At 42.2% G+C, this 20,364-nt stretch overlaps 2 protein-coding genes across 13 annotated transcripts in view; one reads left to right on the forward strand and one right to left on the reverse strand.

Moving 5' to 3' along the window:
- The first annotated feature begins 1,179 nt into the window (after positions 1-1,179).
- On the forward strand, positions 1,180-11,652 carry GDE1 (glycerophosphodiester phosphodiesterase 1). The gene is made up of 6 exons (XM_065412273.1): positions 1,180-1,416; positions 5,696-5,871; positions 6,709-6,814; positions 7,625-7,717; positions 10,253-10,464; positions 11,066-11,652. Exons 1-6 carry the CDS (start codon positions 1,180-1,182, stop codon positions 11,211-11,213), a joined length of 972 nt encoding a protein of 323 aa, XP_065268345.1. The 3' UTR covers positions 11,214-11,652.
- Positions 11,653-16,937: 5,285 nt separating this feature from the next.
- The window catches only part of TMC5 (transmembrane channel like 5), a 50,272-nt gene continuing 46,845 nt past the window's right edge, over positions 16,938-20,364 (reverse strand). For 11 of the 12 annotated variants that reach the window (XM_065412547.1, XM_065412546.1, XM_065412543.1 and 8 more), the window contains 3 exons: positions 18,972-19,073; positions 18,588-18,630; positions 16,938-17,608 (listed from right to left, as the gene is read on the reverse strand). In XM_065412547.1, coding sequence (XP_065268619.1) covers positions 17,493-17,608; positions 18,588-18,630; positions 18,972-19,073 — 261 coding nt within the window. In that variant the 3' untranslated portion in view covers positions 16,938-17,492. The remainder of the gene's footprint in view (positions 17,609-18,587; positions 18,631-18,971; positions 19,074-20,364) is intronic. The other variant, XM_065412551.1, reaches the window with a different exon arrangement.

The following is a 20,364-nucleotide window of genomic DNA, read 5'->3' on the forward strand; positions in this document are numbered from 1 at the left end:
CACAGAACTTATAAAAAGATCTTTAAATACTTTTCTGAGCCACTTAATTAATCATTATACATTATTTCAGTCCTATATGTGTCTGGCTGGTTTTCTCAGGATACAGCCAGCATTATGACCAACTCTAGGCTGATTACGTTTTGGCTTCAGTGAGCCAGGCATTACTTGAACTAATACCTGAGCTATTCCCAACATTTGTTGATGCAGGAGAAGATGAAAACTCATGACAAATCAGTTATAATCCAAGAAAAACTGTACCATTGTCTGCAGCATCACTGCAAAACACTTCCATCACCCTGGTTACCAAATGCAGAATTATTATAGGCCCTGGCATTGCCAAAGTTACAAAGTCCAAGTAGTACCAGCCACAATATATTTAGCCTAGAATAAACTAAATTGATGGCCAAACCCTGAGAATAACAGCCAGACATACATAGCTGGCTAATTAAATGGAATTTTATCAATCATGACTCTCTCCATGCTCTATGGCAACAAAGGGGAGATTTTCAAATAGGAATTATTCCACCTCTCAAGTTTGTTGTTTCTCTTAAAGCCACACCTGCGGGAGTCAAATGATTGTATGATAATCTCAGTTTTTGAGTATAAAAAGTAAGTTTCTAGCCCTCACAATTGCAGAGGAAAGCTTGGAAACATGAACAGGGTGCCCCCCTACAGATGCAGGAAACAGAAGACAAAAAGAACCCAAAGTGCATTTTTTAATCACGATTTTAAGCTGTTCTGGTATTTTCTTTTTGCATGCTTGACTTATTGTTTATTGAACATTAGGAGTTGGCTGCAAGATGCACCTTTGAACATCCCGCTCTAGACACTTCCAGGAGAGTCTAAGCAGACTCACGCTCTGCCAGCGCTGGCGCGACCAGACAAACAGCCACCAGGCAGTGCAAAGTCGCTCCCTCAGATTCTGTCAGACTGAGTTTGAGGATTGGCTGACGGATATAGGCGTAGCGAGCGCTGGATGGTGATTGGCTGGCGATTGCCAGTGGCTGCTGTTGACTGGCTGATGGCAGAGATCCGTTGGAGGTTGATTGGTGGTTGGAAATCGACTGCCGGATGCTGATTGGCTGGTGGGTATCAGTGAGGGTCATTGTGTGATCACGGTGTAAAGGCCCTGGCTCGGCACGGCAGCTGGGGGGGGTTCCCCGTTACCCCCCCGCCGCAATGCTGCTGGGCGCCTTCACGATGCTGCTGGGGGCGCTGCTGGTGCTGAGCCGCAGCCCGATGTTCTCCTGCCTGCTCACGGGCGGCCTGTACCTGGCGCTGCGGCTCTTCAGCCTGGAGCCGGTCTCCCTGCAGCGGGCCCAGCACATTGTGCAGCCCCGCGGCTCCGCCGCCCGCATCGCCCACCGCGGCGGCGGGCACGACGCGCCCGAGAACACGCTGGCGGCCATCAGACAGGTCAGCCACCGGGGAACCCCCCCTCCCAAGTCCCCTCGCGGGCCTCTGGGACCCCCCTCCCGGGGCTGCCCTTCCCCAGGGACCTCCGGGATGCCCCCCTCGAGCCCCTCCCCCTGCTAGTACACCCCCACCTCCTCCTTACTGAGCCTGGTGCACCCCACCCTCTGCCTGCCCCCAGGAGTGATCCCCACCCCCAGAGGTATTGCTCCGTGGGGACCCCGACCTTTGGGAGAGCCCACCCCTTCCAGGAGTCACCAGGCACACCCAACTGACACCGATGCCTCTGCCTTAATCTCTGGGACCCACCGGAGCCCCGTCCTTTTGGGTGCTAAGGGTTACTGTTCTTCACCCCCTGGACCATCTACTTTCCCTCTATCCTTGGCTTTCCTGCCCCCCCCCCCCTTCCTCTGAGAGCCGTACCTACCTGCCAGGGCCATGGTTCCCAAACTCTTTACTAACGCCACCCCCCCGCTGCATTTTGCCACCCACCCATACGTACATGCACCCTCTACCCTGGCACTGCAACCCTAATCCCAGCCTGGTTGGGGGGAGGCCCTGGGAGAGGAGGGGGTTGGAGAGTGAAGTGGTGGCAATTCCTGTCCCATGGGACTGGGCCCTGCTCCCCGGCTTGGTGACCTGGCACATGGGGTCACAGCGCCATTCAGGAGGAGCAGTGGACCAAATTTGAGTGAGTGACATTGTGGCCTAGTGCGCCTCGTATTTGGCAGGGCAGTCAGCCAAACAGGAGTGGCACTGCCACTCCATGTACCAGGTTGCAATGCCCAGAGTGGGGAGCTGGGCCCAGTGTTGCATGACAGGAGCCCCCATTATGGGGTGAGTGCATAATGGGCTTATTCTCCAATCTCTTCCCTCACCTTCGTACTGGGCTGGGAGAAGTGTATGTTTGCCTAGGTCCCTGTGACCCATCTGGAACTTTTCCGCAACTCACTTGGTGATGACCCACCCTTTGGGCATCACTGTTCTAGGGGTCCTCTCAGCTGGAGGTGCCTCCCAACTTGAAATAGTCACTGGTGGGGAGGGACAGACAATTATGGACAATATGACATTAACAGATGCAGGGCTATCCCAGCTGCTGCCAGGATGGTACCGGGGCAGGCTTTCTGCCACTCCCACAACTCCAATTTTGGGTCGTATTTGGAATAAATAGCTCTACTTCCATCCTCTGCTTTCAAAGCAGCAGCAAATTAAACTGGACCAAATTCCTGTCAGTTTCACTGCCTCCCTCAGAGGTCGGAATAATAGAAACTGAAAGAGTGGTCTGTTTTCACTTTGCTGTTCTTTGAGAAAGCTATGAGCAGCAGAAATAGGTATGTGGTAAATACTTTGTATTACTCTTTTTGCTTTTAAATCAGTTTGGCATAGTAGCCAACAGAATAATTCAACTTTTATTTTGAATTGGATGTGACAAAACATTCTAACAAAGAGATGCCAACAATTTTAATGGTAATTTTATAAAATTTATTAACCTGTTTGGTATAGAATACCTTCACTTATCAAATTATGAAAGGGAGGAAAGTGGTGGTGGTGGGCACATCTGATGTTCCTAAAACTCATGCTTTGGGGTTTCAGCCAGCAACCCCCCAGGGGTGAGGATGGGATTTTTCCCTCCCAGTGTATTCTGGGAGATTTATCTCCTCCTTCTGAAGCATCAGGGATGGACACAGCTGGAGATGGGACACTGGGCAGGATGGGCCAGGGCTCTGACCTGGCACTGAGTATTCTGTCTCTTTCAGCTCCATAGCTGGCTGGTTCTTGCTCAGATGCCCCAGGTCTAATTGATGGGCATATGTGGGATTAGGAAGGAATTTTCCACCAGGTCAAATCTGCAGTGACCTTGCAGTGTTTTTGCTTTCCTCTGCAACATGTGGGTCACTTGCTGAGATTATCTGGATATACTTCATTTAATCATTTCTGTGCCACTGCAGTGGCCTCAAGCACTGATGCACCTCAGTCCCTCCTATCCTCAGCCTGTGGCACAGAATAGTTTAATCTCCTGTGGGTCTCATTTACTTGGTCTCATTTCCATTGCTGGATTTCATGCATGGGTGCTGCTGATGGCCTGTGATATACAGGTGGTCAGACTAGATGATCTAGTGGTTCCTTCTGGCCTTACACTGTATGACTGACTATATTTTTGTTTTAAAATTTTAATAGCAAATTTTATTTATAGGAATATCTGCAGGGAATACACATCACCAGAAATCAAATCATAGCAGTTAAATTCCACAACAACCAACATTTCAGCACTTACTGTTATCCATTTTTAAAAACCATAAACAAATTGTTGCCTGGAATCAAGCGAAAAATTGCAGTTAAAGGTGTGATAAACAAATAAAAGACTACAAGCTTTACAGATGGGAGTGATTAGTGCAAACTAATCAACAAACCATAGGGATTAAGTAGAGCAGCTAAAACGAAACAGAGACAACAGGGGAGTTATTATACACATACTTGTGAATCATTAAGTGTAAATATAGTAACCATCTGTTGCCCAAGACAATCCGGAGCAACTTGGTACACGACAGAATGAATTTGGAAATTACAAGGTAGATGCTATTTACTATTCTAACGTCAGTGTTGTTCAGCTACTCAGGCTACACTTCTCCCCAGGGAGATAAAGGGAAGGAAATTCTGGAAATGTCAGTAGTCAAACTCTTCTTGCTAAATATCTCAAAACATCTCTGTGACTGAGCTACCATATCCTGTAAATATAAGCCCAGCAACATTTAAGTGCTGAAAACTGGAGATGTGTACAAAAGGCATATCTTTCTGGGAATGGGGAAGAGAAGGGATGAGCAAAAGAAGGGAAGATGGACTAGTCGAGCAACAACTATGCATGCATTCCATCCTCTGTATTGTAAAATTCAGTCTTAGGGTGTCTTGGGCTAGTCGTTCTCTAACGCTTTAAGGGCTGTCCTAAGATTGGGCAAGTACTATAAAACAAAGAGATAAAACAGGATCATTCTAGATCAAGGGTATTCAAACTTTTCATCGTGTGGACCATCTTCCTGCTTAATCATAATCTTGCCTCGTCTCCTTGGTGGCTGTTGTATAAAAGTTGTATGTGTACAGTTAACATTAAGATCAAGGTAGCTCTCTGATTTTATGAACTTGCAAGTGTACAATAGAAACTGATCCCACTATCTCCCAGTATGGTGGAGAAGGGTACAAATTCCGATCACTTACCTGCAGGCAGCTAAAACTTGTAATCTAGTAGTCCATCTTGAAAACAGTGTCCCGGTTTTCTAGTTTTGATCTTGTCTCAAATTAAAATAATTTTTTTGCAGATATGATTATCTGAAGTCTCCATTCCTTCTTCTGTTTTGGACTACTGTGTTAGACTCTCACTTTTATTCTCTTGTTTTCATAAAATCAAGTGGGAACCAGGGAATGTTACATTTGTCTTTGTTTTCATGTAAATCAGAATGCCCTTGCCACCACTATCTTGAAACTGAAATTATGTAATTTATTTCAAATTCAAGTAAAAATTACCAGCTGCTATTAAGCTTGTTCACAACGTTGTTTTTTTCCTCCCAAGGAGGGAGAATGGGAGTTTCTTCCACTTTAATTTTACAATAGAAATGTCTAAGATCTCAAATACTGTATTGGATAAAGGGATTAATTCAGTCTATATCATCAGAGAAAGAAATATTGTATGAAGTCTATATTTAAAATACCTGGTATTTGATGGACTAGGCATTTTTTTTCAGGGGAGAAAAAAAGCCACAGTGAGGGATCCTTTTCCTGTGCTGTTAATAACAATTGCCCCATGTCATGCATGGTGGAAAAGTAAGCTGCCAAAGTCTCTTCCATTACATGTCTTGGTTACTTGGCCCAAGATAACTGGTTTCCACCTTAACTCAGCCAAATTCCCACAAGTCTGGACTGCTTCCCAATTAAGATCCATTGCCCTGATTAATTTATCCTGATAAATTAGATAGGATAAATCTATTTACTGTGGCTAGGCCATGGGTAACCAGGACATCACCCGCTGGCTGTGGGGTAGATATAGAGTTGAGTTCCTTCCCTTCACATGTACTTTTGCTCAGCAATTTACCATTTGGAGTATAGGACAATCTTCGTATTAGATCTATAAATACAGGACTCATAAGAATTTAGCTAAAGGCCACTGAGTTCTGTGGGCTGACAAATCTTAGAGAATATTAGTAGCCTGGCAACTGTATTAGAATACAAAGTAAGCATTGTAGCACCCATCTTTATATTTAAAAAGCTTTTGTCTTTCTTTTTTGTTTTAAAGGCAGCTGAGAATGGAGCCACAGGCGTGGAGCTGGACCTTGAATTCACTGCAGATGGCATTCCCATTCTAATGCATGATGATACAGTAGAAAGGACAACTGATGGGTCTGGGAGTTTACGTGATTTTACGTTTGAAGAAATTAGGAAGCTTAATCCATCTGCAAAACATAGACTATGGTAAATGATCAGCAACAGTCTACTAATACTTCTACTCATTTTTGAAAATGTTTCTACAGTACCAAAACATCCATCATAAATAAAATTGATTTTGACCCATCCGTGACTTAAAAACCGCTTAAAACTTTCCGACATGCATGTGGTGCCCCTTGTTCTATGTTGGAGGCAGATCAGAATCTGTCTCCTTACCCCTTCTTGGAGTGGGAACCACGAAGCAGAACTGAGTGATTTTGATTTTAAGGATGAGATTCTCCAACATCTAATGCATAAGCAGCGTTAACCTCAACTTAATCTTGACCAAATGCTTTTTAGGACAGGGTTTGGTCTGAAAAACACTTCATATGTTGGGACTATTGCTACTTCTCAAAGCTTGCTGGGGTAGCTATTTCTAAAGTGAATTTTATTGACACATCTCTTAATTAGATTAGTTTATTTAAATGATCATGTGTATCTTTGTATGAATGGTGGGATGACTCATTTTATCTAAAACATAAGGGTTATACTGTTGGAAAGGAATTACTTGGAGTTCTAAGAAGGTCTCAGATAAGACCTTTGATCTTGACATTGGGCGTTAATTATCTCCATTCTCACAATATGTAGGCAAATAAATATATACACTTGCTGGAATATTTACAAGAATAAGTCTCCTAAAATGTTACTGTGAATGATCTATTTATTTTTTTTAAGAGGGAGCTCCATTAGGTTATACATTTGGTGTTTTTAATTTAATATACTCTACACCTTGGCACAGTTCAAATAGAATCCTTCCTTCCTCTTTGTTCTTGGAGTTCTCCTGGATTGGATGCATTCCACTGAACTCTTTATACCTTTCTGTAGGAGAGATTTCCGGGGTGAAAAAGTACCAACTTTGAAAGAAGCCGTTATGGAATGTATGCATTATAACCTCATAATCTACTTCGATGTCAAAGGCCATGCAAATCAGGTATTCTTGCTAAGAGTGCTTCTCTCACCATTTCATTGGATTGCTCCCATTGAAGTCTCTAGCACTACTCCCTTTAACTTCAGTGAGAGAGGTCTTGGGCCTGTTTTTGCAGAAAGTAAAGTTTGGTTTTATAAAACAGACAACTTTTTCATGCTTCATTCTTTCCATTCCATTGCACAAAGACGCTGACAACCATAATTAGAACGTGGCTCACTGACATGTTGGGCTCTGGTAATGTCACAAGCATGCACTGCATCTAAGTGAATGACTAACTGGGTCCTCCCTGCCACCTATTTGTGTGGAAGAAGAGAAATCATGATGGGCTATCCTGCTTGTCTGTAGTTGTTAGCACCATGACATGGGGTACTTTTGGTAGGTAATGGTTTGCTTGTTCATAAACTGTATAGCTTTTCTCTGACGTGATATATAGAAAAAATGTTTTCTTTCAAAACCAAACCACACTTAATGCTGCAAATGTTTTATAGCAATAGACCTCGTCAGGGGTTATGTATCTTTTAGCTCTTAGTGCACTTCCTGGCTATTGAAAGCATTCTGCATGAGGCATGCACAGTATGATAAATACTGTACATCCTTTTATGCTGCAATCTGTGAATGTTGCATAACAAACAACGTCTACAGCCCTTGAGCTGTAGACAAATTTAAATGCTGCTTTCCTCCTTCCCCTTTCTAATTCCAACCCCCCCAAGAAAAAAAACACACTAAAGTGGGGTCTTTCTGTATCCTAATGAACTCTTTAAATTTTACCTATGACTACAACGTACATTCTGTGTATTTATCTTTCTTTGACAGGCAGTTGGTGCCCTAAAACTCCTCTATCTGGAATATCCTCGTTTGTACAACAGTAGCATTGTCTGCTCTTTCATACCAGAGATCGTCTATAAGGTAAAACTTCCTAAAGGCTTATTTTGATTTTTTTAGTTTTATGTACACCACGTCACAATCACTGTAATATGATGAGTATACTCTTGTGGAGAAGTGTAACTCCAGAGTACATGGGGATCATTCTTAAGTAATTAAGAACACATGTAAAAGTAGGTGTCAAAATGAGAGGAGGACTGGGGTATTCGACTCTCAATCCTCATATACCCCCACTCACCATTGCAACCTTGTCAGACCCTTCCATACTGATTAGATAAATCTTGAATAACTCCCCCCTCTACCCCCCAGAATTACACTGATAAAGGTTCATTAGCTTAAAATTGACACTAAGTGATATTGACACTGAGGTGCCAAGGTATCTATTAACACATTACACCCGTGTCAGATTATTATGGAAGTTTAGAATACATTCAAATAAATGGTCTCCTAATTCCCATTATTTGTCAACCCCTTCCTCCATGTGCATGGTTCCCTTGCTCAACTGTCTATTTCCCTTCCCACCTTACAGAATCATAGGCATTCCTGAATTTGTTTCTCTAGTTTTGTCCTCCTCCTTTGAGTCCCTTTTGTTTCATCTTTTCCTACTTTCCTTGCTTCTTCCTTTGCTATCTCCTCTCTTCTTTCCTCCCTCTTGTCTTGTTTTCTCCGCTACTTCCCCTTCCCAATCCCTTGTTGTTTTACTGCCCTTCCATCCATTCTTCTGCTTCAAGCTCAGTGGTAAAGTGAAATTAACAACACACTTGAAGCAAGATACTAGTACTGCTTTGTGTTTTGTTCATTTCATTTTACTGCTTGCTTTGCAACAGAATGGGGTGGAGCTGAAATTAAACATGCCTGCACTGATGCATAAGTCCCTGGCTAAGAGATTGGTAACGATGGGGACCTGTGTGAAGTATGAGGGTCAGTGTCTTTTTTTTTTTTTTTTTTAATTAAGATTTTAGTAACTTTCTATTTGTATTAATACCTTATTAGAGTTAAAAATAGTTAATTCTAACTCATCATTTTCCATTTATGCTGTTTGTTATTTTGCATGCTTCATTAAGCTTGGCTAGTGAAGATAGATTTGTTCACATACTAACTCCTGCACTAGCAGGATACTCCAATGTTTGGGATGTAAGCCCTGCAAGGGAATGTCCAGCTCTAAACATGCATTTCATTTTTTATTTAAATAGCATGAAAACACTTCTCTTGGGTCTTATAAAAAAACATCAATGTTGGGCTTATGCTACTTAATAGCAATCAAGAGCAGAGCCTCAAGTTAAATAGCTGAAACTCAGTTTCCTCTGTTTACTTGTGAGGCCTCAGTTTAGGGTTGCAGGATTGCCCCGTAACTGTTGGTGACATCACAAGTTATTACCTGAAACAGGCTGTTTACTAAGGATACGTCCACACTACCCGCCGGATCGGCGGGTAGCAATCGATCTATCGAGGATCGATTTATCACGTCTCGTCTAGACATGATAAATCGATCCCCGAACGCGCTCCCCGTCGACTCCGGAACTCCACCAGGGCGAGAGGCGGAAGCGGAGTTGATGGGGGAGCCGCGGCCGTCGATCTCGCGCCGTGAGGACGGGAGGTAAGTCGATCTAAGATACGTTGACTTCAGCTACGCTATTCTCGTAGCTGAAGTTGCATATCTTAGATCGATTTTCACCCCCCTTCTCCCCTCCCCCAGTGTAGACCAGGCCTAAGTGTAGGAGAAACTGCATTAATATAAACGCACTGGCAATTTTGAAATATTAAACCTCTTTCCATTAATGATTTGTGATATTAAGATAAAATTATTTATTAAGGCTTTGCATTTCATCTGTGTGTATAATAAAATAAATAAATGATACAATACAGACCAGTTAGAATTATATGGCAATCTGTAGGTCTTAGTCATTACAAAAGTTGAAGACACTAGGTTTCAGAAACTGCTCTTTGAAACTCTGTATTTGCTAGTGTTAAATTGGTATTTGCTGAAATGGTTTTCAATACAGTTCCGTCTATTTAAATTAAGCACAGCTTAGTCAGTGAGAACATACTGGGTCAAACAACCTTTAGAGAATTTACAAACTGGTCTAGATGAAGTAAACTGTCTAGCCTCCTAAACAGCACGCTAAGCTGTATTTATACAGAGACTGAAGTTGGTTGACTTGCTGATACTGACAAGTGTACATTAACTTCTAGCAAGCCAGAGTTTGAGACTAAGGACCCTACCTTACCTTCCTTGCACACCCATAACTCCCATTGACTTAAATGGGAGTCTTGTGTGCACAAGCAATGCAGGATTCAAGCCTTAACATAAGTGTCACTTATTCAATAGAGGGATTACCAAGGGAAACAATACAAGCACTTACAATAAATAGTTTCAAAACCAGGTTAATCATCAACTTGGAGGAAAAGGAACTCTGCTAGAACTGCAAATTCACAAACTAGTGCCTCTTATTCCTCCATCTTCAAATGTTCCTGTTTGCAAGTCCGTCTAATCTAGAGTGTAGCCCTGGCATTTTGGCATCATCTGCTAAATACAACTTTCTCATTTTGGTCTTCCAGATGAGGCAATCTGACAGGAATGTTGTTACAGCATTAACACACAGGCCCTGGAGCCTTAGTCATTTTGGAGATGGGAAGCCTCGTTTTGATTGCTTTTGGAAGCACTATGGGTATATGATGATGGACATCATTATGGACTGGAGCCTGCACAACTTCTTGTGGTACCTGTGTGGGGTTTCAGCTTTCCTCATGCAGAAAAATTACATTTCACAGTAAGTGTTAAAGCATAAATTTTCAGGAGGAGCTAATGTATCCAGAAGTAATCATGTAATAAAATAGGGAGGAAGAGGTAAGGTGGGACCATGATTTAGAAGAGTATGATGTACACGAACACCAGAATCTCTAGTGAGTGTACTGTATGTTGTTTTAAACAGGTCTCTTATTCAATAATATATGCAATTTATTTTTTCATATTTATAATATCTGTTCTCCCCATTCATATTTTTACCCCCAGTGCTACACCTTAAGTTAAAACAAAGGAGGGAAATTTGTTGCTGTTGCCTGTTTGTAAAGGGATATTGTAGAAAGGTGGAATGCGGAGCAGGTAGTCAATAGGCAGACCGTGGGCCAAATGCAGACCTCCAGATGCTTTTGAACAAACACAGAAGTCTTTTTATTTAAAATAACGATAATAAGTATTTTCTCTGGAGTCTGGACCTTGACTATACTTGGACCTAGAAATTTGGACCTTGACAAAAAAATAATTGACTACCCCTGCTGTGGAGAATGTATATTGTATAGGAAAGCTCTTTGTTTTAGCCTGTGTTCATGGTAGTCTTGGTCTTCTCCTTACAGTATCTTTGTTCTTTACAGAGAGTATGTGAGGCAGTGGTCTTCACAAGGAGTTCAAGTGGTTGGCTGGACGGTGAACACACTTACAGAAAAAATGTACTATGAGACCATCCTTGAGACCAGCTACATCACAGACAGCTTGGTGGAGGACTGTGATCCTCACTATTAGACTTACACTGTATGGGACTCTGAAATATGCCATCCTGGTTCATGCAGATCTGAGTTCAGCACCAGAGGGTCCAAAGATGCAGAATGAGGCTGCATACATAAGTTGGGTTTTTTGCTTGTACTGTATGATTGGATCTTAAATCACAGCAAACCCCTCAGTCACACTACTAGGCTGAGCCACAATCAGCATTAGTGCTGGGGAGAAATGTTGCGTGCGTCTGCTATCAGAGGAAATTGCTGTATGGTCTAAAAAGATCAGTTTTGATCAACTGATCTGGTAACTAGTAGTTCAGACAGGTTGCTTATAAGTCAACTGTTTCTTTACTTGATTTAACCCTTGATTTTAAGTCATCAGCAGCTTTTGAATGCCTAATTTTAAACTGTACATTAAACAATCTGCTCCTCAAATAGTAGTGTGGTCTACCTCTACCGCAATGTTAAGAGCGGATGGTAGGTGTATTCCCATACCATAACTTCGAATACGATATGGTCAGTTAATATTAGAGAGTAAATATACTTCACTGCTACGGGCTGGAAAGGATGGATATTCTGTATTCTTACAGTATGGAGAAAGACTATAGCAGTTTCTGGTTTGGGCAAATACTGCACTAAAACCTTGATGGCTGGTGGGTAAACTTGAATGTCTCCTTTTACTTCAGTCTTAAACCTGACTTTAAAAAGGGGTGAGGGAGGTTAGAAAGGTTCTTCCACCTGATGATACTGTAGCTGAATCATTCTTCATAAACAGAGGCTATGGAGCTGCTGTTAGCCAGAGGCTAAGCAGTAGCTGAACCACTTTTTTGTTGTTGTTGCTACTGATAAAGGGCCTTGTAGTGGGGCGATCCTTTGCCTGGCCACTTGTCACTTGTGATGGAGTTCCTTCACCGCTCGTGGCCATTCTGGGGATTAGTTCTGCCAGGTGCTGCGTCCTCCTTAGTGCTCTTTCTACCCGTCTTCTCTCAGTCTGTAGCCTCTCTCGCTCTCGGAGTGGCAGCTTCCAGTTTGTGGCTTGGCCCTCCAGCCAGGTCGCTAAGTTCCTCCCCTTCTGTAGAAATCGCAGTTCTTCTGGACCAGCTGTCCAGCTAACAGCTCCAACGCCATGTGGCTGGTAGGGGAACCCAAGCCTGCCCTCTACACTGGGTTCCAGCCTAGGGACCCTATAACATGCAGCCAAGGCCTGTATCGTCCTAGCCCTTGCTGCTGTTTCCATGGGCTTCTTCCTACTTATCTGGGTTCACACTTCTGTAAAAATCAAAGTGGTTTAGACTTGTAATAAACAAGTCGGATAGTTCAGGGCTAGTTTTATAGTATGGCAGGTATGCATCATCTATTATGAGTAGCATCCATAAGAGTAGGTTTGATACCTTCCCTAATGGATCAAGATCTACGTTAACATTGTTCTTATTATGAGTACCACTAAATGATCAAACTGTTGTAGCTGTACCCTGGGTGGAACCTGTAGCTAGAGGAGAGAAGTCCTGAATGGCACAGCTCTGCAAGGAAGCATGTGTGGGGATAGAACTACTGTAAAATAAGGGTGGTCTGATTTAAATTAGAGAGAACACAGTGAAAATTAACCAAGTGTCAATTTTATACCTTACCTCCAGAACAAAATGTCACTTCCATGTCATTTAAAAGTAGAGAGACTTAAAACCAGTTGTTTACCTGCTGTTGTTGGTGACCAGTGAGATGTAGCCGAACATGCTAACTTTTAACCAATAGATGTGTAACTATGTATTTTCAGATAAAAAGGGTAATCGCATGCTTTAGCATGCAGGCTAACCTCTTGCATTAGAGCTCCACCTCCCTGTCCTATGCCCCATCAGCTCAGATACAGCACTGCACAAGTGGCTAGTCACTTTCTTGAGACTATGGTGGTGGGAATTGAGTAGCATTCCCTGTCAAAGCTAGAATAGCGAACTAAGAGGATCAACTGATCAATTCTGTTTTGTATTTAAATGATGCCTGATACTCATATGCTACATGTCACTGTTGGGTGAAATCACTTTCTTCATAGGTTATAGCATATCTCATATGACCAATCAGGGATTAAAATCTACCTCAATAAATTAGGTAAAGTCAGTGTTTTGTGCCCAATAATTAATTGTGTAAACAGTTCTATAGCATCACTTGACTCAAATTAAATCTGCATGTAATGTAGGAACTAACAAGTTGATTAAAGCAGTGGGTCTCAAACTTTTTTACTGGCGACCCCTTTCACATCGCAAGCCTCTGAGTGCGACCCCCCCCTAATAAGTTAAATACACTGTTTAATATATTTAACACCATTTATAAATGCTGGAGGCAAGCGGGGTTTGGGGTGGAGGTTGACAGCTCGCGACCCCCCACATAATGACCTTGCGACTCCCTGAGGGGTCCCGACCCCCAGTTTGAGAACCCCTGGATTAAAGGAAGGATAGACTCATATGTGGGCATTCTAGCAGCAGAAAATAGTGACTAATTGTGTACTGTATCTGTGGTAGGGGAATAGATTTAAAACACAGGTCCCTGCTGAGGAACATGTATGAACTGATAAAGGTTGCTTATTTTCAAGAGTTACTCTTTCTCAGCCTTACCAGCCTGTCTTCAGCCCAGTCCTTGTTCAAACCAGCCATTGCACAATGAATCAAAGGCTGAAGTGGTAAGATATCTCCTGGAGAGTAGCATGACTGGTAACAGTATAGACATGTATGTGCTGAATCCATTTTTAATAAAATACTCTCTTCAAGTAACAGACAGTTTGTCCTCTTGTGTCTTTCATTCAGAGGTCTGTAGAAAACTAATGTTAAGCAGAAAGCTTCCTTTCCCCTATCCAAGTTACTAACACATAGATACTTCTAAATGGATTCTGTTGTAACACTTGCCTCCTCACTAACTATTCCTAGACTGAGACTAAAGAATCTGTACTAATCTGATCATTGTAAAGTGAGTTGATATGAGCTATTTCATCTGGTAGCTGTCCTTGCACTACTTTCTAATTAAAAGTCATTGAGCTGAATGGCAGTAAGTGGAAAAAGACTAGTCTTCTTTTCTTCTGCCATTATAAACAATGATCTTCCAAATATAGCTTGCGCCACTTAAGGTTGTCTGATCCTTTCCTCCTGAAGAAGTATTTTGAAACGCTGCCTATCTATGCCATTACTGTAGTGGACAAGATCATTCTTCTTACAGAAGCTGTACTTCAGGTAAGAAGTTGATGACAGCAGATAATTTGTATGACGGTCTCTTAACAGAGCAGTACCCTGGCAGAGTGGAGTTGAGCATCTTTTGGTAAATGGACCTGTGCCCATATGAGCAAGACGTACAGTGGAATGAAAATAGTTCTTTCCCTTAAAGCTTCTTAAACTTTGATCAAGTAAAGCACACGTAGGCTTGCTACTGTGAAGTTATCTTAAATGGGGCAAGCCTACTCAATTTTGTAGTGTTAATGGTGGAGAAAAAAGCATCTTTCCTAATGGGCACTAAGATCATATACTTGAATGAATTTGGCATTTGTGTCACAAGCTGCTATTATTTGGTTCTGGAAGGAGACATGTTACTCCTCACTTCAGAACTAGCTGCATACCTTGGCTCAGAATTTTTATCTTTCAGCTTTATTTTAATTATAAAAACCACCCTATTCCATTGTGGTGAGGCAGATGTGAGAATTGCAATTGTTCTAGAAAACTCTTTTCTGGACAGTTGGAAGAGGGCTGAATGCGCTTTGCAAATAAACAGTTGTAGTTAGACCACTTGACGTGAGTAGGAGCTGCTGTGCCCTAGACCAGTGACTCTCAACCTTTCCAGACTATTGTACCCCTTTTAGGAGTCTGATTGTTTTGCATACCCCCAAATTTAACCTCACTTAAAAACGACTTGCTTACAAAATCAGACATAAAAATACAAGTGTTACAGCACACTATTACTGACAAATTGGTTACTTTATCATTTTAACCATAATTATAAAATAAAATCAATTGGAATATAAATCTTGTACTTACTTGTTTATACTGCTATATATAGTGAAATGTATTTGTCTGTATGAAATTTAAGTTTGTACTGACTTTGCTAGTGCTTTTTATGTAGCCTGTTCTAAAACCGGGAAAATATATGTACCCCCTGGAAGACCTGTGGGTAAACCCCAGGAGTACACATACCCCTGGTTGAGCACCACTGCCCTAGACAACGTTGACGTTTTTTCAGCAGTAGTAGTTACAAGATTTTCCACCAGAGTTACAATTTGCTATTTACCTACCTCGGCAGCTCATTGATGCACACCTTCTAGTACCAGTTTTGCCACTTGGATCTGAGCCCTTGCATTCCATCTGCTGAAAACCTTTTCTTTTGCTTGAACTATGAGCACAGGGTAGGGAGGAAAAAATATACAGTTGGAATAAAAATAAAATAAAGCAGTTGGAAAACTAGAGGGCAAAGGTAGACATTTAAAATATACAATGCTGGGCCAACTGAACTGAGTTTGCTCCACAGCTTTGGTAATCTCCCACCTGGACTTTTGCAACCTCTCTCTCTCTGGCTAAGTTCATCTCTCTTGAACCATATGGCATCTGCCTGGCCATTCAAACCTGCAGCCTTTGCTATCCCACACTGTAGCAGCTGCCCACCTACCCTTTGTACCTTCTGACAAAGCTCTACCCTTACTGTTCATCTCCAGCCATGTCCTATGCTCTATCATTACCCCTAGGCTTAAGGGTGTGACCTTCCATAGCCCTAACTCCAGCACCCCCTAGACTAGCAACAACTTTTGCAATCTCATGCGTGCCATGCAGCCCATACTTTCCCATCCCTCCTCAAAAGCCCCATTCTTTTGAATAGCCTTCAAGTGCCGACCCTCCTCCTGAGTTACCTTCCTCCACTGCAAAACAAAGCCTAGACTTAAATATGTATGCATCAGGCCCCAGCACTAGATGTACACTAGCAACACGATACTTCAGTCTTCCATTGTGTAAACCCGATCCTCTTCCTACACCTTCAGCTGTGGCGTCTCTCCAGCGCTAGCTTAGATTGTAAGCTCCTTGAGGCAGGTATTTGTTTTTTTTTCTGAAGCCTCAAGCACACTCCTGCTATTGTATTAGGTAGGAAACAAATATAAAGAAAAAGCAAAAAACGTAACCCAGGGAGTGAGTTGAGAAGAGGGGGCTGAGCAGGAGACGTGAAATGACAGTGACAACAACAGGAGAAATAAATCAATTCCCAGAAAAACAGTTACAACAGTAACCCCACTGAAGGGCAATTCTTAAATTAGGAAAGCAGTTGGAAAACTAGAGGACAAAGGTAGACATTTAAAAGTATCTAAGAAATGAGAACCAAATTGAGATGGACAGCATAGCCAGGCTAGGGCCCTGCAGGTGGCAAAGACTGCTGCAACAAAAGAAGCAGTGCGCCATGCAGCCCAAAATCACGTTGATAAAATCCCCAACACATATTTCCAAGGCACGCTGGAGTAGCTAGGTGCTATTGACCCTTTGTTTACAATTTGTGCTTGTAGCTTAACGTATCAGATGGCAGCTGGAATTGCCACAAATATGAAGAAAAAGGATTTCTGTGGTAAGCTGGTGTAAGTGGTGTGAAGTCATAATACAAATACACAAAAAAACGCAACTCTGATAACAAGATTAGAGTTTATCACATTATAGCCATTCTAAAATGACGCTTTAACCTCTGTCAAAAAAGGTTCAAAAGATGAGTAATCTTAATTGTGAAGAGAGAGAGGCTGACAGCAGTAGGGTTCACACAAACAGTTTTATATTCACCAATCTGTGTCACAATTTACTTTAACAAATAGTTTTAAATAGGCTAGACTCCTTTTTATTTTATTAATACTTCATTTCTGTTTTTAAAAAATACAGCTAAGAACAGCCAGATCAAAACAAGTCAGATATAAGAATACCATCAAGGGTTCCAGAATTGTAATTTGCATTTGGCATTAGGCACACGTTACATCGATACAATAAAAAATTCCTTCCTAACCCGATGAATGGTGGTCATTTGCTATATTTCAGCAAGAGATTTCATAGCAGATGCTAGAGAGGTCTGCTATTATCAAGATTTCTTTTTTTTTTTTTTAAACAAAATAGTACAGTGCATTTACTATGAAATTATAAAATTTAAACTGCAATTTACAAAGTGCATTTTCTGATGTGTTCTTGCTTTAATTTTTTTCCTTAGCTTCTTATTTGAAAAAAATCAGTCATTTCCAATGGGTTTCCAACCATTAGTGCAAAACAGTGAAGTTTACTATAAGTACTTCTAGCAATTAGTATGCATAATTGCTTCGTACAGTTCATGGTCTAAAGTCCTCGTCATCGTCGTCCTCCATTTCCCATTCAGCCTGTTGTCTGGCTCTCAGAGCTAGTGCCAGGGTCTCAGAAATCCCTGGTTGGTGTCCCTCTTCGTCTGCTTTTAGCAAAGGAAGTAAGATGGACTTGGTGAGTGCACATATAACAATGTTAGCCCTCCATTTGTAAGAAAGTGCCTATGCTGGTAAATTAAACCATCTCTCAAGTACAAGGAAGATACATGTGTGTGCAAGCCAGATCAAGCTCATGTGTGAGATTTCATGCCTGTCTTGCTTCTAGCTGTATGAAAGTTCTAGGCCACCATATACACGCTAAACCCTGGTCTACACTGGGGGGGGGGGGAAATCGATCTAAGTACGTCAACTTCAGCTACATTATTCACGTACGTTATTGACTTCACCACAGTGAGTCAACTGCTGCCGCTCCCCTGTTGACTCTGCCTGCGCCTCTCTCGGCGCTGGAGTACAGGAGTCTACGGGAGAGCACTCGGGGGTCGATTTATCGCGTCTAGACTAGATGCGATAAATCGATCCCTGCTGGATCGATCGCTGCCCGCCGATTCAGCGGGTAGTGTAGACATACCCTTAATAACCCTCTTTGAAACAAATGCAAAGTGAAGTACAACCCTTACTGATACAGTATTCCCTCCAGGCCTACTCCCCTAAGAGGACATGGAGTTTCATTTGTTTCAAGGAATTCACTTTTCAGATACACATAAGTCTGCCGCCACGTTTCAAAAGTAGCCACTGATTTTGGATGCCCAGTTTGACACAGCTTGGGCCTGATTTTCAGAGGCGCTAAGCTCACGCAGCTCCCATTGACATCAAGTAGAGATAAGGGTGTACCCTAGTAGAGCCCAAGACGTATAGTCGAGCACTCAAAAACTGAGGCATGAAAACCCAATGTCTGCTTCTGAAGATGTTGGCTTTAATGGCCTAATCTGATTATTTGTTCCTGCCCTTCATCGGAAGAAGACAGAATTCTGTAGTCATTATGGTACTTTGACCTACTGCATTTCAAAATCTTACTGAGCTGAACTTCTGCGAGTTGTTTTCTCTGTGTTGAGAGTTATTACTTACCAGGAGACAGGCCAGTCTTTTCTGGTATCCCAGCAGAGGAGGACTGAAAACAAAATTCATAGTAAATCAGAATATTTACTTCCATGTTTTCCACCAATATGACTGTTGCCTTATGTTTAAAAGCAAACTTAGATCACTTAAACAAATGTATCCTTTGCTTCTGCCAACCTTATGTGGCTTTGTGAAGAACTAGTTGGGTTTTGTTCTGAAAGCTTTTCTTGATACATTTTTATATTAAAAATAGTTTTTGACGTGGGTGGATAATGGTGTCTGCAAACTGCAGAGGTCCTATTATCATCACAACATCCACACGAAAACTACTATCTTCCATACAAGTACCCTGTAGAGTGTAGATGGACCCTCTTCTTGGCTGGCTTATCATACCTCAGCATAGAAGTCTCTTCCATTTCTCCCAAATGGCCTTTCTAGGGAGGCTGTCATTTGCAGAGCAGCTTGTCTAGATGGCTGGTACGAAGATGAACTCCTCTGGAAGACAGCATGTCAGATTAGCAATATGTACATACCTATGACTGTAGCTGTTCTGTGGATACTGTTCCTCCACCCCCAAGCTCCAGGTACGTAGGTAAAATGTGCCTGTTTCTCAGCGCTCTTTTCCCCCCAGCTCCACTTGCGGTGTGTTTTGGCACCTACATTTGCAAGGGGGCTAGCTAGGTCGCAGGCAAATGCATATTTTGGAAGCTATTAAAATTTTTCTAGGTGTTAGGGAGGGCTATATGCTCACATCCTCACTCCAGGACTGCTCACGTAGGCAGATGCCCTGTCACCAGTCAGTGCTCATTGACTGCAATTGTTCATTTAACCCTGAAGTGCACACATTTCTCTCAAACAGAGAGCATTAACTCACAGCCTGTCATCATAAGATTTTAACAGAGTCCCTTGCTAGATTTCTACATGTCCTGGGTTCATGTAGGTCTAAAAAAAAAAAAAAAAAACAATCTTGGTGAATTCAATCTCTGATTAGCGCTAATCTATCCATAAAGATAGGATGCTGAAAGCGGAGAGCAGCCCCAACAAAGAGTTCAATCCTACCCCAAAGTAATCAGTAGAATTTTCACTATTAGACTTTAATGGGAACAAGGAGCACAGTGCACTAGGGAGAGAAAAGAAAAACAATCAATCTCCTTATGTGAAGCACTGAGCGAGGCTTTTCCTGCCATAACAAGTTAGAGAATAACCCTCAACACATTTGATAGAATCATAGAAATTGCAGGACTGAAGGGGACCTCGAGAGGTCATCTAATCCAGCCCCCTGCGCTAAGCCAGGACCAAGTAAACTTAGACCACCCCAACAGGTGTTTGTCTAACCTGCTCTGAAAAACCCTCCAGTGGCAGGGATTCCACAACCTCCCTTAATACCCCATTCCAGTATTTAACAATCCTTATAGTTAGAAAGTTTTCCCCTATATCTCACCACAATCTCCCTTGGTGCAGATTAAGGCCATTACTTCTTCTCCTCCCTTCAGTGGACATGGAGAACAAATCGGTCACCATCCTCTTTATAACAGCCCTCAACATATTTGAAGACTTATCAGGTCCCCCCCCCACTTGGCTTTCTTTTCTCGGGAATAAACGTACCCAGTTTTTTTAAACTTTTCCTTGTAGGTCAGGTTTTCTAAACCTTTTCTCATTTTTGTTGCTCTTCTCTGGACTCTTTCCAATTTGTCCACATCTTTCTTAAAGTGTGGTGACAAAAACTGGACCCAATACTCAAGCTGAGGCCACACCAGTGCCAAATAGAGCAGATCAATTACCTCTC

The sequence above is a fragment of the Emys orbicularis genome, chromosome 10 (assembly GCF_028017835.1).
Source record: "Emys orbicularis isolate rEmyOrb1 chromosome 10, rEmyOrb1.hap1, whole genome shotgun sequence".
In the NCBI taxonomy this organism is placed as follows: Eukaryota; Metazoa; Chordata; order Testudines; family Emydidae; genus Emys; species Emys orbicularis.